This window comes from Apis mellifera, linkage group LG10 (genome assembly GCF_003254395.2).
Source record: "Apis mellifera strain DH4 linkage group LG10, Amel_HAv3.1, whole genome shotgun sequence".
In the NCBI taxonomy this organism is placed as follows: Eukaryota; Metazoa; Arthropoda; class Insecta; order Hymenoptera; family Apidae; genus Apis; species Apis mellifera.
The window spans coordinates 949,026-973,759 of record NC_037647.1 but is presented as its reverse complement, the minus strand read 5'-3'; the positions used below and the strand labels follow the sequence as shown (position 1 = coordinate 973,759).

The 24,734-nt window shown below is 35.7% G+C and overlaps 2 protein-coding genes and 1 long non-coding RNA gene across 3 annotated transcripts in view; 2 read left to right on the top strand and 1 right to left on the bottom strand.

Moving 5' to 3' along the window:
• The window catches only part of LOC408304 (nuclear migration protein nudC), a 97,352-nt gene extending 96,837 nt beyond the window's left edge, over positions 1–515 (top strand). The window contains exon 7 of the mRNA XM_391855.7: positions 19–515. Coding sequence (XP_391855.2) covers positions 19–70 — 52 coding nt within the window. The 3' untranslated portion in view covers positions 71–515. The remainder of the gene's footprint in view (positions 1–18) is intronic.
• On the bottom strand, positions 366–24,565 carry LOC410245 (urokinase-type plasminogen activator). The gene is made up of 11 exons (XM_393727.6): positions 23,818–24,565; positions 22,329–22,964; positions 2,800–2,896; positions 2,590–2,711; positions 2,419–2,520; positions 2,213–2,337; positions 1,986–2,110; positions 1,695–1,894; positions 1,470–1,604; positions 1,171–1,395; positions 366–1,077 (listed from the first exon to the last, which is right to left on the bottom strand). Exons 2-11 carry the CDS (start codon positions 22,533–22,535, stop codon positions 784–786), a joined length of 1,632 nt encoding a protein of 543 aa, XP_393727.2. The 5' UTR covers positions 22,536–22,964; positions 23,818–24,565; the 3' UTR covers positions 366–783.
• Positions 13,543–18,897, top strand: LOC102656182. The gene is made up of 3 exons (XR_003305509.1): positions 13,543–13,684; positions 13,755–13,901; positions 16,599–18,897. It is a non-coding gene; the product is annotated as an uncharacterized LOC102656182 (long non-coding RNA).
• Positions 24,566–24,734: the final 169 nt, after the last annotated feature.

Below are 24,734 nucleotides of genomic sequence, written 5' to 3'. Positions count from 1 at the left end.
TTAAATTTTTCCTTCCAGGTTCATGGAACAGCATCCAGAGATGGATTTCTCCAAGTGCAAGTTCAATTGAAATTCCAATTAGATAGGGGAGCAGCCGAATATTCAAGGCGTTGTTGTGAAACTGATAATACAAATGATAAAACAGATGATATATTATCGATATATCCAATCCAGAAAAGCTCTTTATGATACTCTCTTGTTAATTGTCACCGCGGCGAAGTTTTTCTGCACCTACTTTATCGTATCGTATTCCAAAGCGTAAAAGATGGCGCCACGATCCATGCCACGATTGAATCGTGGTGGTTACGATATAAAAGGTTTCATCAATCGTTTTTCTTTGTCGCAACGCTCGCTCGATTCCATTTTCTCTCTCTCTCTCTCTCTTTTTTTATACCTAACTTCGAACCGTTCCTTTTGATTACTGCTCCAAAGGTAGCAGAATCAATCTGCACAAATATGTATATCGTATGATTTTTTCACATTACGTTTCGTATAATTGAATAAAGAGTTTAGATGAAATGAAAAGATTTTTTTTCCTATTCGATTCCTGAAACAGGTCTCTCGATTCGTCTTCTACAATGTTGGCATCGTAGAAAGGGAAAGAGTAACGAATGGCATTTCGCTTTAAGTGGCAATAATTGCTCGTTTCAAAATGATTACTCCGTTCTTATACCTAATTAAAAGTACACTTAATATTATTGTTCGTAACTGAAGATCACTGAACAGTTAATAGCACTGATAATTAGAACCAAGCAACTCAGTGAGTGTTATGAAAGTTATTTTTTAATTAAAGTCATCGGTTTCTTTCATCACTCTGCTTATCCAGCGAACGTAGTTCGACATTCTGGCGTAAATCCCAAATTTCCCTCGTTTCCCGCATCCTTCGCCGAAACTGGTTATACCAAAAATGGTCCACGGCCGATTCGGCCTCCTAGGATCTTGGCACAGAAGTGGACCTCCGCTATCCCCTGCGCAAGAATCCATTTTCCCGCGACGATACCCGGCGCAGAACATGTTATCGGTGATTCTGTAGTCTACGTAAACATCTCGGCATGCCTCTGAAGATACTATAGGTATCTGAAAATTGGATGAAATTTTTTAATCCTCCTGTTAAATTTAGATTTTCCGTTCTTTCAAAATTCAATGATGAACATAAAATATAATTCTTACTCGAGCCTCGTGAAGAATGTCAGTCCCGAAGTCGTCGGTGACTCGCGACTTTCCCCAGCCAATAATCGTGCATAATTGATTGGCAGGTAGAGGTTGGTTAGGCGCCGGAAGGCAAGCAATTCCTCTGGACGGTGATGCTGTTAAAGTGACCGGAAGACGAAGCATTGCAACATCGTTGTCCACCGTGTCCGCATCGTATTCCGGATGTATCGTGACCGAATCCACCTGGGAGAGAAATAAAATTAAAAATTCTCTAAAGATATTTTACAATTTTATTTAATCCGCAAAACGTTAAGTACTCTTAATTCCAACTCGGTGCCCTCTTTCACTGTCAAATCGTGTTCACCAATGCGAACGTAAAGTCTCTTTCTGATGCAGTGAGCAGCAGTTAATACCCATCTTGGTGAGACTAAAGTACCTCCGCAGAATGCTTCCTAAAGTAAAAATTATTTCCAACGATTATTAATCGTGAAATTATTATCATTCAATGGATGATAAGTAATTTTTGTATATATAATACTTACACGAAATCTGTTCAGTACGGCTACTTGCCATGGCCAACTTCCTGGGGTCGATGGTCGTCCACCGATGATCCTCGTAAAGTAAGAAAGGCGAGAAGTTTTCTGAATACTCGGCACCCCGCATTTCCAAATATTAGAATTTTTCTCGGGGATGAAACTGTCTACCGTGTTCGGATTCAACTCGAACTCGTCCAATACTGCGTCTGGAAACGAATTAGTAAAAGAAGTAATGAGTATTCTTTCAAAAAATGAGATGGAATAATGAGTGAACAGAATACTTTAAATTTAATTCACCATCTTCTTCTTGATTCCCACGGATTTTTCGATGGATCCATCTTTGGCAGAAGCTACCTTCCACGTAGCAATAAGCACTTTCCCTTATCACATCGCGTCCGCAAATTCCAGGTTTCTTGCACCACCTTTTTTTTTCATCATTATTTGAATTGGAAATTAGAGAAGATATAGAATTTTTACAATCGATCGAAATTTACGTAAACGAATTAATGAATGTTCACATTCACCTGTGACGTTGAGTAGTGCATAATCTCGTGCAAGGTGACCATTTACTCCACTTTCCGTAATATCCTACAGATTGGTCCTTGCCTCTCTGTCTTCCTTGTCTAGGTGCAGCTTCTTTCTTAGGCATCTAGGAGTCGATTAATTCGTAATTAATTTCAAAATACATTTCTTACACATTTTTGGAAATAGGATAATCTGAAAATCTTACCTGAATGACGTGAAATTTATCGTTTTGTCGATGACCTCTTCGTTGGTGTTGCTTGCACCTTCTCCACCTACTTTTTCTATTGTGTTGACAAGTTCTTTCTTCCTACATAAAAAACAATATGAATGGAATATTTTTAATAATGAAATAAAATAAAAGATTCACAAGTATCACCTTAAGTATCGTGGTACCACACTTTTTCTTCTCGCGACACCTTCGAACACGATTCTGAGTGCAGTGTCGATCGCATACGCTCCATTCGCTCCAATTTGTGAAGTACGATAACTTTGTGGATCCTGACAAAGTGTTTATATGTTTGATGAATAATGCAAGAAGATATAGTCGTAAAAGAAGAAGGGAAAGGGATCGAAAAACGTCACTTACTGTTCTTCGGTAATTGTTCCACAACAGAATCCTGGCCGACCACGCGCTGCCAGCTAATGCTATTGTTCCCGTTGGTCACGAACGTCCTGTTTCCGCTCTAAAATTAGCAGTAAGGGTAATTAATCATCGATATTCGAAAGGAAAGATCGTGACAATTCGTTACAAAATGATTATTTTCTATAAATAGAAAAAAGGTATCTGTATAAAAGTTGCAAAAAATTTTATTATACGTATATCAAGAAATGTGTGCAGGAAAAAGCAATTCTGGCATGTTCATCACGTAGGCAGATCGTTGCAAAAATAATCTGAGATTAACAGCTATGAAGTGAACTAATAGACGTGCCGCATCGTGTTCGCGCTTATGCGTCTCGAGGATTTCAATTGAAGATGTTAAATTGTGGTGACTTACGTTGTGACATGTTACTGACATCTTGACTTGAATGAAAATTTATCTTTTGTGATTCATATTCATATGTTTTTTTTGTTTTTTATATATAGTTGATAGTGACTAAATTTTTATTTAAAACACATTCCATAAAAGATAATTTACAATTGATTAAATTATACAATATTATATATTGGTATAATATTTTAATTTTAATTAATAATTCAATACATTTCATTATAATTTCATTGATAATATATGATCAAAATTTTGTAGCAATCTCAAGGAGTTTTGTGTATTCTAAACTAAAACTCTATCGAATGATAAAGAAAATTAATTGTAAACCTATATCTAATGTCATTCAAAGAAAATCAGCTTCTTTATTCCCAGTCGAGAAAAAGAAACCTAACCAATTACCATTAATCTGTAATATTTTCTCATATCCGTTGAATACATGTTTTACAACCTATTATTTCTCTCGCGTGAACCATTTGTCGTACGTCAAAGAGGAAGGGACGTGAAAAAGTTGCTCGAGACAGAAACATAAGAAGAGGCAATAAAAGTTCGAAATCAAGTCTTCTGATGTGTCGTTTTTTTTTCTTTTTCTTTCTTTTTTTTTCGAAAGAGCAAAATAAAAAGCCATGAACAATTACTCGTTCTTAAGTAAAGAGTTAATAGACCAGTTGCTAACGTTGCTGTCAACCATCTCGAGCATCGTCCAGCATTCTCCAAGGCTGTAACGATCAACACGCGGCACTAAACTCAATTTGCCGGCTCGTAAATGGCACCGCGACGTAACCACCAGCGTCGTTGCTCAATGTCATCGGCGCCGGTGGTTACGATAATTCTTCTAAGATTTGATCATGTGGAGAATTTTATGAGTATCGTTAAATCTAGAAAGTTTTCTTACGTGTAATTTCCATTAATTAGTTGGATTGAAAAATATCAAAATATTGTAATTTTTACGAACTTACTGGTGAAAAAAAATTGTACGGGTAAACAAATTGCCAGAATATTTAATTCAAACTGCAATTTCTTCCATTTTTTCTAATTGGAAATTGTAGGATATCATTGTAAATTTGTATCATTTAATTTTCAACGACGTACCATTCCCAAAATGGTACTTTCTTGTAAGTATAAATGGACATTGAAAATTTCGTCGATAATTTTTAATGAATTTTAAAAAATGATAGATATCTTCGTTAAAAATTCGACCATTCCCAAAAATGACACCTTATAATGCATATGAATAATTTTATTCAAAAATATATTAATAATTTTCAATGAATATTCTATGGATAGAAGTAAAAATTATTGAATTGAATTAATTATCGTCAGAAATTTTGTAAATTTTATACGTACGATTAACTTTCTAAATACAGATAAAAATTAATGCTATAATAAAAATATTATTTGTAACATTAATTATGAATCTTAATTTTTTTTTTTCAGAAAACTTTTAAGATTACAATCAATAAACATATAATTTCGATCAAATGGAAATAGGGCACGGATCACACCCTTGTTCAATTCCCAGCCCAGATTGCCCATTATCCTAGACAATAGTTGGAGCAAGGCAAAGTTACCTCATCGAGGTCGTCTTAAGAAATTCAATATTAGATGGTTGATCGTGGTTAATATTCTTACAGGGTGGGTTCACTCGGCGTGGGCCTAATTATCCCCTTTACTATTTGAAGGTAAAAAGCATATTAATATAATGAGACAATAGACGAGTGATGTCATGGGATGTATGAAACGCGAAGGTAATCTACTTTTTGCGAACTAGTTTCTGTAGACCTTTGGTTTCCTTAACTCGTCACGATACCTCTTGTAACTTAATTGTCTCGAGTTTTTTTCCTTTGACCTAGATTATTAGCATAATTATTAGCATAATTAACGAGTTACTAAATTTTCCCAGATAAAAAAAATTATATATATTTATTTATTCGTAGAAAATTCACACGTTTGTTTCGTAAAGAAAAAACATTTTTTTTTTTAACAAAATTATTTTTCTACATTATTAATCTTTTAATTATTATTTAGCATTCGAAATTTTTATTTATTAATGAATAAATTATAAGATGATAAATAATTATACTAAATATTACTAAATATTTTTAATGTCAAATAGTAATATAATTTTTTTTCTAAAAGAAATATTGAAAAAGATTATCAATATTATCTTTCAAAAGAAAATTGCTAAAAAATTCAATAATTTGAGCAAACATGAATTTCCACGAACGCAATACGAATCTTGAAATCGTTGGACTTTATGATGTCATTGCATGGGTCACGACAATTGCATTGGTTTCATTTAAATGAGGTACAATAATTTCGTTGTTCCACTCGAGTTTATGATCCGATTAATTCTGGCCGCGCAAAGAACCTCTTAAATGTATGCAACCCGAGAGTTCAGGGTTAATGATGTTCCTGTATTGCACAATTAATTTCTTTGAATTGTCTGCAAAAAGAAAACAGGTTTTCGCTCGATTTCCTTGCTCACCACAAGTAGATCACGTCAAGAATTTAAATTTAATTTAACTTGTACTTGTTCAGTTTAATTCACTTTATTATAACATGTGGAATTATCTTATCTACATGTCTGAATTTAATCTATAATGATTTTATGGAAGAACTATGTAATTGCATAAATTTTCTTTTCTTTTTTTTTTTTTTGTCATTTCTACAAAGAGAAGATAAATGAAAAAGTAAAAAAGTTAAAATTAAATTCATTAGTATAATATTCTATGATAATTCTACGATGTTCATACTTCTTTATAGTAATATCAAGTACTGACAAATTGTATAAATATTTTTTTTACTATAAAACTTTTCTTTGTTAGAAAATTCAGATATAATCAATTACGAATGTTTTTATATATTATATATACTGTTTTTTAGAAAGAAATTTATCCATCTCTTATCTAAAAATTAATTTTAATGAAAAATTGTATATATTATATATAAAGTAATTTATTTTTTGACAGAAATTTTTCTTATGTTTTATATACAATTCCAATATAATTTGGAAATATTTTTTACAACAGGATAATAGAGCATTAAAATTTAAATATTTTATAATCTGAAATCTTGTTCTATCTCATATCATTTAAGAATTGATTTCACTATCTCAAACTAATATTTATTAATGATTTTACTAATAAAAAAATTTTTTTATAAACATATGAATCATTATAATGATATAATATAATCATAATGTTTCGTATAAAATAGAATAATTGTTGATTTCGACAATAGAATTTATTAATTGAATTTTCATAAAGTATAAAGTTTTGACAAAATTTTATCAACTTGAATCAATCATAAATAACATTATTCATCTTTGAAGAGAAATATGGATTATTAAAAATCCATTCAAGCATAGTATCTCAAAAATATTCAAAACATGAGGATTATTCGAGGTAATAGGTTTCGAGATCAGATTCTTCGCTTCTTCCGCGACACGGTTGTCGAAGTGAAGTGGAAGAAAAAGAAGTAGATGGTCTTAAAAGAAAGAAAGGGGAGGTTGTCTACATGAGGAATTTGTATGCGTTGCGGTGAACATGGCCAAACTAGGCTCAAGTCCGCGGTGCCTTGCATCTTCCCCATGGAATCGCAAAAACCGCGTTCCACTCGCGTGGTAGAAACGATTCCTAAGGATGGGGGCCGACGAAAATTCTTATTATTATATCGACAATTGTCCGCAAGAAATCGAAATTAGAGAAAAAAGGATTGACCAGGAGCATTTTCTTGGTCGATTTGCAAATGTGTCGAGAATTCCGTTGGACCATGCCAGAAATGATTCACTGGCATTACGTATGCAACTTTAATACCGTTTCGTATTCAAAGCATCTCTGAACAGCACCCTACCAAGACACATTCCGAGGATGCTCTCACCTGTATTCGTCTTTGTGCAGGTGTAACTATGTCTCGAGTGATTGTTTATTTTGTGGAAATTAAATTAAAGATCTTGTCTCTGTGCATTTCTAGGATCCGTTTTATAGAAAATCTCGTTTTAGTTCTCGTTCATGGAAAATCTGTGAATCTATTAAGATTCTATGGTTAATAAATTGTAATTATTAGTTTGATCATTATATTTGTGGTTATTAATTAGTTCTAATCCAAGTCAATATTTTAAAAATACAATTATGATTTCTTAAAAATTTTCTATCATTCATTCTCTTATTCAAATGTATAATAATCTGCCAAGTTGTATTTTATAATAGCCGTTCATTCAAGTAATTCTAACAAAAGAATTATAAAAATATTATTATAATATTACTAGTCATGGATAAAATTAGCAGCTTGAGATTCTCTCCAGAAGACTTGAATTCTTGAATCCCAAACATTCATTATTTCTCTCTCAGCATTCCTTTATATCTTCAAAACCACTCTATAAAACGTATCTCACACAAATCATTTTCCTTCTTATTATTATTAACCAGAAAGCACACTTACGTAGTTATTTACAAGACATCTCTATTTTTATTGCCAAGGATCTTCAATATCTCAAAAATCCATCTATAAACAATATCTCTATGTTTCCATCGTTAAAAATCTTTAATATAAAAAGCCACTTTACGAAAGCCACGTCACCATTCTTCAACAACATTTTCTCAAAACACATAGCAATTCATCATCCCTCCTGTTACGAACAATTCAAAAAGAACAATTACCTTCCCAACGAAATCGAAATAAACGAGTGAAGAGAAGAGGGGAAAGAAGGGAGGGGGGGTGGGAAAAAATGAATCGCGTCGCCATTTTCGCCGCCGAGAGGATCGAGAGATGCGGTATATCGTGAAGAAGGGCCCGGCAAAAAGAGGGTCGAGTGAAAAAAGGGGGGAAGGATCGGGCGATCTGCGACAACGTCGAGTGGAAAGAGGCCGACGCGACGACCATGCCGAAGAAGATGGATAAGGTTCAGAAGCAATGACATTCGTTTCGCGAACTGACGCCCTGACTATACCGTAGATGGTAGCGCGGCCGGTGTGTGTCCAATGCCCGAAAATGGCCGTTGATTTCTTCCCAGTGGCTACCGTCGATTTAATACTCGCGGCCGAACGATGGAACGTAACTCGCTATGGCGCGATCGCGGCCTGATTTATGTGCGCGGATCCGAAGGCCAAGGTCCTTGTCCACCTACTATGGTCAGGATGACGTCTGGTAGCTGGAGACGTCGTCGGCGTAAATCGTGCCTACGTATATTTCGCTTACACGAAGAATTCCCCGAACGAACACAGTCGCCGCTGCCTGATTTTCCTTGGGTTAATCTGTGCCCCCCCTCCTCCCTCCCTCCTCGTTTAATTGCCGTCGGTGAGTCTTTGTACCGAGACGGTTCAAGTCTCAGGGCAGGATCGTAGTGGTACTTTGCTTCTGTCATTCGTGTATAAAAATGTTTCACTGTTCTCATCGTGCACGGTTTTGTGGACTAGTAATGAATGAAGTTTTTTTCTTCCTTTGAATTTATGGTGAAATGTTTGCGTTGTATTTTCGAAAGCTCGTTTGGGGGATGAGAAATGTATTGGAACTCTTTCAAAATTGAAAAAATATTAGAATTATGTAATTTGAATCTGAAAATTTTTATCAATATTTATGGATATTATTTCAAAGTATTTTGGTAACTTGTATTTTTTATTTATATCTAATAATAAATGTTCATCAATTATGCTGTGTGACAGGTATGGAATAAAAATTAAATATCCTTTCTTCTGAGCGACTTCTAGGAGTGGATCTAATTTAATCCATGTTGTTAGGTATAGTCACCTATGACCTAACAATAATGATTAGTAATTGGTCCAATCGCTATAATTGTCTAAAATCGTCTCATACATTATCTCCTGTTAATATTAAATTGACAATATATTTTCAGAATGATACTTTAGAAAACTTTAATTCTAATATTCGATTAATTGATCCTAGATCAATGCTTCTTAACACAAAGATCACCATCCCATCAGAGATTCATGTTATTCTTATACTTTATACATACAAATCATATTAAGAAATTCTTTCTTATATATATTCCTTTACATTCTCCAATTTCACTGTTGAATTAGACTTGCTATTTAGCATTATTTGAAGTAATTTACAATTTGTAATAATTGTTAATATTACTTTGGAAATTGGAAAATACCATTTCAAATGATCTAGAGATATTTACTATTCGTAGAAATGTATTCACAGAAATGTTGCACAAACGAGGCTCGGATAAGAAGATCTTCTTGTACAGCCCTCCTTGAATCTTTTGGGTTGGGCCCGTGCTAGCGTCTCAGTCACGGTACGCTAGCGGCCTGCGTAAATGTCATTCGTGGCTTTTTAAACGAACCGTAACAGCACCGTGACTGGATAGCCACTGTTCTACCGCGTTACGCGACATTTCTCCAATGCACCCGGCCAATTTGTATTCCTATTTATACAACCTATTCCCATTCGACAACCAACCTCTCGAGTCGAAAGTTCGCGGTTCCCAGCGCGTAAACCTGCTTTGATATTAAATATATAACCGATTGATGGATCCGGATCGGAGAGTAATATGCGTTTCGAAATTGCGTCTCGAAAAACGATACACCGTGGGACGATAGGGTTGTTTTACGCTTGTCTTGTCCGTCCACGATTCAGAGGAACGATTCCTCGTCATGCGACTCTCGTCCCTTCCGCGAAGACTCGAGGCATTTTGCGAAAGAACGCGGTCTCGGACAACGTCTGCGGATTAACGATCGAGGTCTGTCCACTGCGAGCAGATTCCACTTCTCGTACGGGACATGCAACGACATGCCTTGTCCTCGAAGATTTCTCAAATATTTCTTCCCTTCGTTCGTTTCCCAAAGGCCGAAGTCTTTTTTTCGAAGCAGTCTTTGAGTAGAAACCGAAGTTGTTTCGCGCAAAGAAAAATCGAAACATTGAATAAATTTGAACTAGAAAATCGGAATCGTTGCTCGAATTTATACGACACGAACTCGTAACATTGTTCCGAGTGCGCGCAAATAAAGATAATATTTTTTAAATGTTTCACAAGTTTCAACATACTCGGTTCCCTATCTCCTGGGATATATCGTACATAAAGCCTCCAAGTTTATTATCCGAGCAATTTGAAACGCAACACTGGCTAAGACAATTTCGAACCGCGCTCAATCTAGGCGCTAGTAGAGTTTTACTAGAGCCTTAACCAGAGTCCCCCCTCCCCTCCAGATCGAATTTGCATCTCTTCGGTTTCACAAAAGCCTGCCCCCGATCCGTAACCACGTGGCTGTTTGTCGTGAGCAAACTGTGAAAGCGAGAGTACAAGATGACCGGCCTTACCGTGTAAAAGACTTTCCAAATCGTTGCACAATCGAGTTCTCTTCTTCTTCCCTTCGAGGGAGGGAGAAGGATAGGATGAAATGGACCACCATCACGGATCCACATTTCGCAGAATCCGGCAATTCGTTTCTCGATCTCCTCCTCGTTGGTTTCCAGGGGACGATTTAAAGTTCGCGAGCCGAGGAACGATAACCCTGAGCTATTGGTTGGGCGTTGCTCGTTGCTCGTTGCAATCTGGACACGGAACGCTTAAACGTGTCACGTGTCGGAAGAAAGGTTGGTGAGCCAGACTCCCACGGAATTTATTACATGTGCAACGGTAGCACGGCCGCTTGTTTATCGCGTCTCCTGTGCAACTTCCATGTGCATTTTCCTCGTCTCTCTTCCTCCTCCCTTCCCCCCTTTCTCTCTGTCGCGCAATATCTTAATGCCCTGATGAGATCATCGCGTGATTTACTGTCTCCCTTGTGCAATGAGGAGCAACACGCGGCCCGTTGTCCGCCCACTTCAGCAGAATCTAATGAAAAGAGATTCCACGAGTGTGTAAGTACGCGGACGGGCCCTTCTCCTTTCGGATCTATCTCGCAATTTGTAAAATTGTACGTGTGAAGAGGTTGAATAATTGAATAATTTACAGCCTCGGGAACGTTTGAAAGGTATTAGTTCAAGAGGAGGGAGGAAATAGATAAATCGTGAATTTTAGAATCAAAAGTAGTTTCTCAAAGCCTTTAAATTTTTGTTTATTATTAAATTTTAATATTATAATATTATTGATTAGGTTTTCTTTAATTTAATTAATGAAATTTGTGAAAGAGACACTCATAATTCTTCTTTTCAAAATTTTACTGTTTACCATTCTGAATCTATTGTTAAGAAACTTTTCTTTTGAATATTTTTCCTCATTTTTTTTTAGTTCAAACTTGATCGATAATGTAAATAAAATATCAAAAACAATAAAAGAAAGAAAATTCAATTGCAAAATCTTTTAACGTAGCTAAATTATATTTGTTAATGTTAGCAAGATTATAAATAGGCTAACTTTATTTGTTTATAAACCAAATATTGATGATAGATACGAATTTTAAAAATATCCAATCCAAAGATTATTGCAAGAGTTTATTAAAAAGAAAAAAATATTATGTTGGTGATAGCATAATATTTATATTGACAAAATCTACAGTATTATAATTTTAATAAATGAAGACTATTCTGTCTTTTATAACCTTTTCAATATAACCAATTTATAAAAAAGAAAGTTTTAATAATTTCAAGTAGTTAATCTTTCCAATTATCAATGAAAAATAAAATAATCTTTTAATCTTTTTTATATCTTGTTCGAAACAAAAAATGTTTCTCTCTCATGCCATTTTTTTTTCTAGTACATCTTCAGAAAGAATGTACTGTAAATAATTATGAATATTTTCATTGATTATTTTTATTTTTTTAGCCTCAAGTACAATTTTCATATAAATATTTTTAAGGATAACAATGAGAACTCGAGAATTCTCCACAATATATAAAGATCGATATTAAAATAGAAAAAAAATCAAATAAACGAAGGGGGAGAATTTTGAGTTAAAAATATAAGAAAAAAAATATTGTTGTATATGTATCCTGGTAGAAATTGGAGTTTAGGTATGTGAAATTGGACTGCGAAGCCTTTGAGAGAGGAATGTTTATGTGGTTTTGCGGGGAGATTGCTTGGTCTCGTCGAAGGGAAACGGTGTAAAAATAGTCGTTCTTGACGGCTTTAAACGCGTGCATTTGTTTTTCCGTCGCTGTTATACGGGCCTTGATTACGTTGGCTGCCGTGAACTAAAGGTCTTTTTCTGGAAATGGATTTTTAAAAAAGATTTTCAACTCTCAAAACATCGCTCGAAACTCCTTCGAATTTGAAGAAAGGAAAGAAATCGGGGTTGAATTTAAATAATTCATTATTCGATCCCAACTTTTCAACAGTTTACAGATATATTATCGTTCTCTGTTATAGAGAAACGAATATTTATATAATAATAATATATATATTTTACAAAATTTCTAAATATATATCGTAAAAAAATTCTCCTCCAATCCTAAGCATCCAATTCCATCAACGCCTCTATCCATCTATCCAACATTCCCTCCCTAAATAACCACGCGATCCTTCAACCATCCTCTTCAACACCTTTTCTTCGATCTCCCGTAATTCGCGGCTCGTCCACGGCCGCGAATATGAGCAACGTTCTTTTCGACGACGACGGAACGGCGCAACTGGAAACAGCAGCGATCCGGAAATAAACCGTGGCCGTAAACCGTGGCCGAGCCGGGCGGCGAGCAAGAAGAAGAAGAAGAGAAACGCTTAAAGTCGTGGAAAAAGCGAGCCAGGTGACTGGCGCATCCACGGCCGTCATGGCAGTTAGCTTTATGGTTTCACGGTTGGAACGTGCTCGACTCGAACTAATCCCGCGAATTAAGGCTCGTTAATAGCCGGACAGAAATAGCGGATCTTTTCTCGTACGGTGCTTCCGAACGAAGAAATTGAGCGAAACCGGCGGAGGAAGAACGTGCGTCGAGCACGACGAATCAATTATCATCTCATTTGCCGGGGGACGTGATTCCACTGATGGCTCTTATTCGACCGTGGATGCCTGCTCGAACTGCTCGTGGATCGCGCGTACTTGTCACGGATGCTTGATCCCCCTTTTCATTTTTTCACCCTCTTTTGCTTTTTATTTATTTAATGAGTTGTAAGGATGACACGTTGTGTTTGCACTTCCTTTTTTCTTTTTTCTTTTTATTTTTTTTTTTTGTTTGGTTTAAGCTCGCCAATCTTTGAGTATACACTACGCTTGTTTCCCGATTAAGGAACAAACATTTGTAATTATACAAGGTGTTTTATCTGTATCGGTGTTACAACTATTTGAAAAAGAAATACGTTAATTTGTGCTATCATGACTTCCAAGAGACAAACAAGGATTATTATTATTATTATTACTTCTATTTATAATTAATAATATATATATAAAGTATTTTGTATACGGTTGATATATTTATTTTTTAATTGGTTCTAAAATATCGAAATGGATATAAGGAATATAATATGTATTTTCGTTTAAAATTAATGAGAAATAATTTTATAAAATTTGATAAATAATTATGAATAAAATAATAAAATATATGTAAATATTGTATTTGAATGATGGTGCTACTAATAAATACGAGGTAAGTAGAAAATAAAGCAAGTTGAGAATACGTAAGTCGAATGTCAACTAATGAAATTAATTGTTTACAGATTGGATACAAATTATCGAGGCAGTTTGACGTATGAAGATAAGAAAAAACAGAAATTAATTTTGCTTCTTCGTACGTAATAATCTTGGAATGATAGTTCATAATTCATCGATTGGAAATTATTTGATTTCAAAAAACGAAGCTTCAAGTGAGTAAATTTCATTCTTCTAATTTCATTATTTTCGATTTACTTTTTTGTATAAAATTATCACGTAAAAAATTCAAAAAAAAAGATTAAACATTTTTCGTAATCGTATATTAAAAATATTCTCTTTTCTTTTCTTTTTTTTTCTTATTAAATTTGTACAATTGACGGAAATTTTTATAAACACATAATAATAGGAGAATTTTAAATCGTGAAATATTGACGAATATTTCTTATCATTTTCTGTTTCATTGGCGCATGAACTCTGACCTCCATAAAATTTCATTCCAATTTTGGCAAATCTAATCTAATCTACTCTAATTGATACACGTTTTTTATGCACATGTTTTCAAACGACAAATATAATAAATAAAATATATTACTCACGATATATCACCGTCTCGGATATAGAAAGCATATTTTCAAAACACATTTCAATAAATTAACTTAATCTCTCTAACAAGATTTAAGATTCGAAATTCATATCTCCCATAAATCCGCGAATATTTCACTTCCACGAATTGGACGAATAAAAACAAAATTTTCCCAACCCTATTCGTCACACGCGATAACTCCGTGACTGTTTCTCAACGAATCGTCCCCTGGTCCTCGTAAAACAGTGGTTTCTGTAAAACATTTATGGTTTCAGAAAGGCATTCGAGATTCATTACCCGAGTTCTCGTATACGCGAGTTGTGCGTTCGTCGTTCATTCAGCGTCTGTCCATTCCACGTTCGTAAATTTCAGCGATTAGCTCGGGCTTTCGCTGGATCCCAGCTCGCTCGTCTATTCCTTGAATTTACGCGGTATCGCGAGGAAACGGCAAAAGTGGTTGTGCGCTACGACTGGCTGTATTCCAGCTAGGACGATCCGATTGCCGCTTCCTCGTACGATAGAAGAATTTACGGCTTGATTGTTGAGAATGGATTAATGGCGCGTCGAAATGGAAGGTGGTAAATTTTCACTTGATTTCTCATTAAGTTCGATTAGATTTGTCTTATAAATATTTCTACAAACAGTTTCTCAATTTTCGATTTCTTTTTTTTTTATTTTCCATTCGTTTCAAAAACTCTCTCTTACTCATAAAATCTTAGTATATTTAATGTTTAGAATAAATTTGATTTAGTTTGAATTAGATTTAAGTCGGATTATCTAAAGCTAAATTAAATCCAATAGGATTTTACATTCATTAAATCTAGTTAAAATTAGTGTTAATAAATAAAAGAATACAGTTATGATGTGTATTAATATTCGTTATATATTGCTCCAATTGAATTCAACTGGAAACATTTTTTTGGAATATTTTTCTAATGTAATAGCGAAAATATTTTCACTTATAAATCCAACTAAAATTTAAAATTGTATATCTGAAAGCAATATTTACATATATATTTTCCTCTATGATTAACATAGATTTTTTTTTAACATAGATTAGATAACATTATTTACTATCATTATGAGTAAGCTTTAGGTTAAATAAATAAGAACAGTGGTCGCTATTAGTCACAATTTTTCTGCCAATATTGCGAAAAGCAAGACCTTAGATCTAAACGATCTTACATCAGTAATAAATCTTATATTAGTAGAGAAAAAAATTATTCAAAATGAAATAGTCCTTTTCTACATAATTATCATTTACTTACCAATTCTATCAATTATGCAAATACAAATTTAAAATTCAATTCAACATTATCGTTAAATGAGTCACGTATTCCAAATTCCTCTTGAAATTCTATCGTTCAAAATGATTGTTCAAAATTAAAATTTCTCTTTTCTAAGTTTTACAGTAAAGAAAAGGAACGGAATGGACGATATTAATTGGCGTGCAGCACGCGTGACATTGTACCTTTACTCGGTCTTTAGCAATCGTCCGACGAGAAGTGGTAACCTATCAGAACGAGTTATTCCGGTATAACTTGCCCATGCACAAAGAACTGCCCTCATTAATATTGTGTATTTAATACAACTCGTTTTCTGCACGACCGATTTAACGATTCCCGCGAAACTGACCCATGTTTACCAAACCGAGCAGTTTACGCTCGGTTCGAGACCGTCTTTCCACCGATTCCCCGCGATCGGCGTTGAATTATCGATCTCATTAGCCACGAATGTTGCCTCCCCCCCTTTTATCTACTCCTACTATCACTCGTTTTACGAGTTTCTGATTAAAAAACGCTGCACGGGCCACAGTAGCGTTTAAACCTGTATCCCTCCGGTGCCTATAGAAACGGCCACTAGCAAGAGAATTATTTATTCCATCTCGATTCTTTTAAAAACGAGTTTGGTACACGGATGTCGATCAGATCTCAATCTCTTATCTCGCCCACTATCTCTATTAATCCGATTTAGAAAGGGTAAATTCAATTTGTGACGTTTGTATTAAGCGTGTTAACACTATGCTGACTGATGATGCGACACTAGCGCCGCGCGACTGTTAACTAATAGTAACCAATTACTTATCTATGTATCAATTTTTTAAATTATTTATTTATTTCTTTTTTTTTTATCTTCAAGTATATTTGAAGACACTTTGTTTCTTGACAATTGAAAATTATGAAGTTAGTCATCATAATATTATTTAAAATTGAATTACAAATATAAATTTTTTAAGATGAGTTAAGATATACGAGTTTTATTAAAGGTATACGAGTCTTGGTATTTTTCGTTTAAAATAAATTTCAAACAGGGGCAATTTTTACAGAGTTTCCTTATCTTCCGTCATCCCGACGCAAATAAATAAATGTCTGCATACATCTCGACAAATCAACCTATCCATGTCACACTCGAGCGGTACAATTGGAATCGTTAACCTGACTGACAACGACGTCGAGGAATCCGTTTTCTCGCGGAATGCTAATCGCAATCCCGGCGATCTTCACCGTTCCAGCGGGCAATTCAGGCTATCGCGCTGAATACGAAAAAGAAAGAAGGCGGGGGAAAAGAAAGGAGCGATGGAGGGTGACAGAAGAAAGATCGGTGACGGATTCACGAACGACGAACGGGACCGAGGATCGTGAATTGTTGGAAGAAGAACCCGGGGTTCTTCTTCGTTCGCTCTCTTTCCTTCCTTCTTCCCTCTTCGTTGCGACTACTTTTTACCAGATACAAGGTTAACATACTTCCTGCAACAGCACAAATTCCACGCGATAGTCGTAGTAAGATGATACGTAATAAGAAACTAATCGAACTGCTCGTCCTGTGGGAAGAGAAATCTCCACGGGGCGCTTTTACAACTCGCGCTTCGAGAGAGAATTGTATGACATGCTTGATAAGTTTAAGTTAAAAAAGAAAAAATAAAAAAAGATAAAACGAGAATTGTAAGATAATCTTAAGAATCTTTTAATTATAGGGAATGAAAATTAGAAAGCATTCGAACAACGATATAGTTGGAATACTTATGATTATGGAATTGAAATGCTTAATTAATGATTAACAATCCAGAATATGTGGAATATTTTTATAGATATTGATTGATTTAATTATAATGATATCTAGGGAATATCATTTCTCAGAGATGAAAGGTACAATTCAAATCTCACAGAATAAAGATCATTTTGATCTTATACAATAACCACCCCCCCTAGACATCTCATTAAACTTTATCACAATGTGAGCTCCCTGTGGTTAACAATGCCATGTATTGTATTATGAGACGAAACGAGAATAATCATAACGATTATTAATCTTCGAAAGACGACGAGACTCGATCTCGCCATCTATTCGCGTGGCTACATTGTCCCCACATGACCTCGTGTGACTTGGTTGAATAGCTGGTAAATTATTCCGGCGATCTCGACTTGCTAATAGAATAACAAGGAAGGAAAGAGAGTGGAGAAGAGCGGATCTCGCGACAGGAAGTTTCGCTGCAGGGTGCCTCGAGTCCCCGAGGTCAGCCGCCATTTTTTTACGTGGATCGAGAGTCACGGGTTGATTGACACCCGTCGTCGTTTTCTTTCATCGTGTCCAAGCTTACCGAGAGCCGATTATTAATTGCTGAATGCCACTCTCTTCCCCCGTGGGATAAATACGTGGATGAAGATGGACGACAGGAAGTTGATCTTTTCTCTCGAATTGAAAGGAAAACATCACAGTACGACACCTTGTCTCGAACACGCCATCATTCTTTGATTTTAAATTACTTGAACAACCTCTGATTTTACTTGGACAATTTAAAATTCGCAAAGAAAGTAATTGATTACTTAGAAAACAATCACAATAGTTGTAACCATTAATCGAGAAATCGATTAAAGAGAAAGAAGATTTAATTCGCCGCAAAATCAAGACGATGAATTTTCGATTTTTTGAGAAAATCACTACAAATTATTTTATGCAAACGATTAAATATGATCGTATATATCATGAGATGAAAAAGAGGATAAATTAAAAATCTAATTTGGATCAGAGATTCATAGTTCTCACGTTACAGATTCAAAGACATCAAAGAAGAGCAGTCTTTCGGTGTTCAACTGGGACACTCGCGTACCGAACTTTTTTCAGCCGATGATCTCGATACTCCACGAGGAATACACCGTTCACCAGTTTATATTTAGCGCATCCTTCCTTCCTCTCGCTCTCGATCACGATGTTTTCATGCACGTATCTCTTCGGTCCCGGCCGAATCGTAAATCCGTGGAATTGCTCCTCCTCGGCTTGTCAAACGCACGCCACAGCATTCACAGGCCTGGATGAGGGCCTCGAGTGGTAACATCGATGCTCGATTGTCGGTAATCTTGTAGGAATAGCGTTGTGGTTAGGCGATGGGACGAGGGATGTGTATCAGATAAAGGATAAGCATTTGTTTCAGTTCCTTCTTGAGCTCCCTTATCTGAGCTAACAGGCTAATTTATGGGTTCTCGGACGGAGCGGAGATAGGAAACAGATGTTGGATCATTGATTTCTTTCCTCCTTGCTCCTTTTCGTCCAGATTCTTGCGTTTATTGTTATCGAAATTTCATCGAACGATCGAGAAAGATGTCAGATTTTTTTTTAGATTAAAAATGATTTTTCATTAAGATAATAGAATTTCTATCCAATCTTTTTTTAAACGATTGAATTTTTCTTTGCAAACGAATAAAATATAATAAATTCATAACATAATTTGATTAATTATTGAAAATTATAATATATATATGATGTAAAATCATGTTATTAATCACAATCACTTTTATACAGAATTTTAAAAATAGATGAAAAATTTCCTTTAATACCCGCTTGAGAATTAGGGCCCATCATTTCTCGAAAAATATCAATAATTAACCGCCCATAGGAACTTCAAATGATACGAAATAATCGGGATTAATGGATTAAAATTAGAGTATAAGGGGATCGATAACACGTTTAATAGCAGAATTAAGCCTTCAGTCATAAAGTAATAGCCTCGTAAAGGTTTGAACATAGAAGGATATCTCGAAGCGATAATTCGATTGAATGTTCCGGAACAAGATCCGTTATTTGAAGGGGGAGTACAAGCGCGGCAGACCTTGGGACTTGGGATCGGCAGAATTCGAGGGAACGAAATGAAATTATAGTTATTACCAGTGTATCTTATGCGGGGGAAAGCATAGTTGCTTAAGCATCAAACCATTGCTCTGCTGTTACGTCGGATTTAGGCTGACACAATGCTTCGAGTTTCGTACCCTCCGGGTTCACGCGAGCCTAAAACTACCTACTAAACACCGTTCGACCGATCTTTCCTCACCGATCAATCGACACAGATTATTCAGAGATTTGCAGAGAAGAATAATCTGTTTCCATTCGATACCAGATCGTTCCTTTTTCTGGAAACCATCTTTTAAATTCCTTCCTTTCTCATCCAGAGAATTTTATTTGCTCTATCGACTTTTGTTCTTGATAATAGTAGGGTGAAGTATTTCACGATTGATGGAATGGAATTTTAGATACGTATTTTTCTAATTATTTCCTCTTTGTTTTAAATAAGACAATTAATAGACGATCGATTTGCTGAAGGCTTTGAAATGATTATGATTTTAGGAAAAAAGTCATTTTGATTTTGATATGATATAATACTGATGATGATCTTCTATGCCCTTTAAACGAACGTAAGTTTCGATAAATTAACCTCGATGGCCTTCGGTATATTCAATAATGTAATATTGATGACTTGTCATGATAGTCAGGTGACCTTGGGTCCTAATGGCACAACCTTGGTAGCTTTCAAGCCTCAAATGATCTTGGATTCCAATTATAATTTTGACGATCTCAAGTTGATTTTCAGTGTGAGTTTAAATGTCATATTTTGATGTATAATTATTTTGAATGGAGATTTGAAAAATTACAATATATTAAAAATTCATTTTGTAATAACTTTTCACTTGTATATATATGTGTGTTGGATAAGTTTTGTAATTAATTTTCCTTACGTATTTTATAAAATAACTTATTTATATAACATTGCGTCGATTTAATTGGCAATTATTTGTTAAATTTTTAGTTTTATTTTTATATAACAATAATTATTAAATATTTAAAATTTAGAATCACGAAATTATTTCTTATTATTTTTTATTTTTAATTCACATTTATTTTAATAGATTTAGTTTCAATGATTTGCCAAATTGAATTACGCACATCATTGCATCATTCGTGCGAGAACTATGGACATATTCATAACATAATGTTAAAAATATAAATTTTTTTTTTATTTTTCTTTCCACGATTACATGTAAGTATAATAAACTGTAATATAAATGGTTGCCATTTACCATTGATCGATTTACTTTTGCTCACAGTAAAGGGGATAATCGCAAACACGTACAAGATAATCGCTATGATAATTTATTTAAATGTACAATAATCCGTTACGGTTTGTCGAACGATTTTACTATCGTCCAGGTCAACCGTTCCTTTCATTCCCCAGCATTAACGTCAATAATAACGCGGCATTAAACGAGAAACGTATTGAAACATTAAAAAGAATTGTCCAATGCATCGAGTTCAGGCTTCGATTAGCGACGTCTTGAATCGCTGTCGACTTTCATTTTAAAGAGCGTGGTTCTTACAGATACGCAGTTATCTTGCTTTTAATTAAAGCGCATTAATATGCGTCTTACTCTGATTATCTCATCGTCAAGATTTGTCGAGATTTTTTTCTTCTTTTCGTAAGAATTAAGTTTTTTCTCCCTCTCTCTCTCTCTCTCTCTCTCTCTTTCGTGCTTCACTTCTCTTTTCAATCAATCAAGAATTTTATGAGTAATTTTTTCCGCTGAACGATTACTCAATTGCGCGTGCACTGCATGGAAATGATCTTTTGGATTTCCACGATGAAAGTGAAACTAATGGAACGGGGCCTCTGTGCCATTAATTTTAAGGAAGTTTTACTGGCTACCGTTGGTTTTTTCACAGCGATCGTGGTAGTATCGTGTTCTGCACGCGTCACGAACCCAGCCGGCAACTCGAAGACACACGATTATTTAGAAAGTATCTTGCCTTGGATATTATGCATACGTGTAAATATCGATTGTTCCTGCTCGAAATTCTTTGAACGTTTGCTACATGATCAAGTTACCGTCGTAAGTGTCATTGATTTATAAAGTATACTCTTTCTTATACAATCATTGATAAAAATTAATAGATAATGGAATTAATTCAGTATTAATGAAAATATTAACTTCTGTTCTTACATCACAGAATGATAAGAGAAATGTTATTTCAAATGATCTTTGTTGACTTTCTGATTCTTATATTTCAAAGTTGGTAGAGAATAATTTAAAAGATTCCAAAATATGAATCTTTTAAAAATGATAGCGAAAACAGTTTTGTTACAAACATTAAAAATATATAATTTAATTTAATTAATCCCAAAATTAAATAAAATGATAACTAAACGTATACAGATGGTTCACTATATATTATCATTTCATTTTTTGTATGTTATTATTGATAGCAAAAAATTTTTCAAATAAAATTAAATAGTTTCAGGAAAAGTATATTCTGATTAGTTTTTTTATAGGACACGTAATATTTTTTAAAATCATATTTTCTATAAAAAAAAATATTAACCTACCTGTCAAAAAATTACTAATTTAAAGTTTGTACATTTATCAAATGAAAAATAAGCAGAACAGTATCTTTTTTTCCTTTCTTTGGACTAAAATATCTAATTCCACTTAAAAAAAATGTTAATAATCTTCCCATATTCCATCTACAATAACATCTGAATGTGCCTTTTTGAAACCATTCAAAAACCCCATACGAAATATTTTTGTTAAAAATGTATATTATAATTTAATTCGACTTTTAAACATTTGATGCCGTAAAGAAAAATCAAATGTTCGAAATTCCTTAGATTCGTTTCGACACTTTCGCTCGAAGGAAACGCGAAACGTAAACTTCCCTTGCCAGTGCCAACAACCCATCCGCTCTCACCGAAACGTCCAATCATCTCTCAGTCACAAAGTTGCTAAATACTCACCGAGGCTTGGTCGAGGCAGACAGCGGTGCGTGGCGTGGCGAGAAATAGCAGGAGGAGCAGGAGGGCCGCGTTCGCCCCCAACAGCCGAGCGATCATACCCGCTGAATCGAGGAGGCCTGCCAGTGGGGGCAGCGAGCGCAGACAGTTCGACGACGTCGAGGACGTGCTCGACGACGAAGCGGGCCGGTGCTCCTGTCGCGGATGCATCGCCTCATGATCGCAACGTGCCCCTTTCTCGTCCCTCCGTCGACGCTTTCGTCCTCTCGTTCCCTCTCTGTTTCACTCGCGTCCCTATCCTCCCTCCTTCTCTCCACCGTCCGCCTTATCCTTGTCGCGCCTTCGCCACCACCTCTTCCTTCCTCTTTTTTCCTTCCTCCTGGAGGAGAAGGTGCGCGCGCGATTCTCTACGTGCGTGAACTCGCGAGTCTCTATAAATACGTCCGCGACTCCACGCGAAGAATCTCAAACGAGCTCGCCATAAAACACCATGAGCAGAAGAACACACGACGAGGAGGGGGTTTTAAAGTCTTCTTTTCTCTCTCTCTCTCTCTCTCTTTCTCGGTAGATGCTATTGGATCGATCAAAAGAGACCACTCAAAGCTTCCGAGACTTCTGCTCTCGTTTCTGTTCCCGATCCTGAAACCATCGATCAAGGAAAAGAAGCGTGTTATTAGCGTTTTTCCGGATGCTTGAGGCCGCCGCCAACTAGCAACTCGCTTTTGCTTTGTTAATTTCGCGTAATACCCTGTAACGAGTTGATGGAAGGCTCGAGCTAACGTTTCTTACGTTTCTCTTGCACGAGGAAAATTAGTATGGATTTTGCGATGGAATTTGATATTTTGTTAAAAGAGGAATCGTTGAGATACCAAGGAACTTTAAGGGCTACGATTAAAATGGAGAAAAATGTTCAGTCGCGCAATCCAGTTTCCAGTCCCCTGTCAATTATTATTTACTCAACAAAATATTACATATCCATGATCCTTTTCACGATCATTTTAAAAATTAAATATAGTGCAATATCCAAAACAAAAGTCTCGATTCAGTCGTTCATTCTGAATGATCTATTTATAAGAGGATTGGAATGGAAATTAATAATCAGCAAATAAGTTGATTAGTGAGCATTGAAACGGTGGAAAGAAGTTGACGAGTCATTGAATCGATGCTCTCGACCGGAAATAGCCGAGTGTGTAGGATTACAGTAGGAGGATCTCGCGAGAAAGAGCGTACGTGTGGGATACAGGTGGCGGGGCACGTTCCTCGGGCGAAAAGACACCAGGATATTACGGGCCTCGATGCAAAATAGCGGTGTACACATTACGATTCTTTATGTAACGCGAAAGTGGATACCATTCACGGCATACGTTTCTCCTATTTCATCGAAAAAGGTGTTCTGGTCACGAAACCGTTCAACGTTCGATTATTCTTATCGAATTACCCGACTCGTAACAAAAGCAAATCTAGATAGAATTCCGCGATACAACGCGCTTACCTTATCGGACGTGTCCATGTTGCGCCAAGATCCACCGGATTCAATCGGGACAGGATATTGATTATCGATCTTGCACCGACATCCCGTCCATTATCTTTAAGCTTTTGGAAAAAAAAGAAAAAAGTTTTTTCTTCGAGGTTTTAAAATTATTAAACGATAATGTCCCCAACAGGTTAGAGATAAATGTCCTTGTGGACAGATCGGTCAGGGGAAGCGGATCACACCGCTTCGACTTCGATCAATGTCTGGAACCTCTCAGCGGGATTACAAGCGACTCGTTCTCCAGCTGGTAAAATTGTTCAAGTTGAAATACAGCAAACCAACGGCGTGCCAACGGCCGATATTTTTAGTTCTCCTTCCCTCCACCATCTATCTTCAAGTTTGGGTTTCCTGGTCGTTTTAGACGCGCTGTCGAGACGGCGTGGTTCTTTCCAAACCAACGAATAAATTGTTGGCTATTGGTGTGTATACTCAAAATTTTTAAGTATTTTTAATCACGAGAGTAGGCTTATATATTCTTCCTTCCAACTCTTCCACTTCTTCAAATATAGATTCCTTCTTCTTTTTTTTTTTCTTTCAGAATCACTCTCGTCACACATGCACGAATGCTTTTGCTTTTAATTGATTCTCTTTGTGAAACTTTTTCGTCAGTGTATATTATTAACGAACAGGAAATGAAAACTCGATCCGTGAAGAAACGAAAAGACACTAGCGTGCTGGAGCTTCTCGAGCACACGCACGTGGCTCCAAGCCGACTGACGAGATACACGCGCGAGGAAGTATCAACAGAGGTTGAGAGGAGTGGCTACCAAGCGAAGCGGAAGTGGAGGGTGATTCTGCGGGAGCAGACAGTGGTGGGGTAGATCTCTGATAGGGGGTATTCTTGGTGGATCCTTCGTGGACGAAGGAATATATAC

Coding starts and splice junctions, on each gene's coding strand:
- LOC410245 (XM_393727.6), bottom strand. CDS start 22,535: ATGCATCCGCGACAGGAGCACCGGCCCGCTTCGTCGTCGAGCACGTCC. Junction 2,521..2,589: donor GTGGTACCACGATACTTAAG/GTGATACTTGTG, acceptor TTTTTTATGTAG/GAAGAAAGAACTTGTCAACA. Junction 1,396..1,469: donor GCACCGAGTTGGAATTAAGA/GTACTTAACGTT, acceptor TTTCTCTCCCAG/GTGGATTCGGTCACGATACA.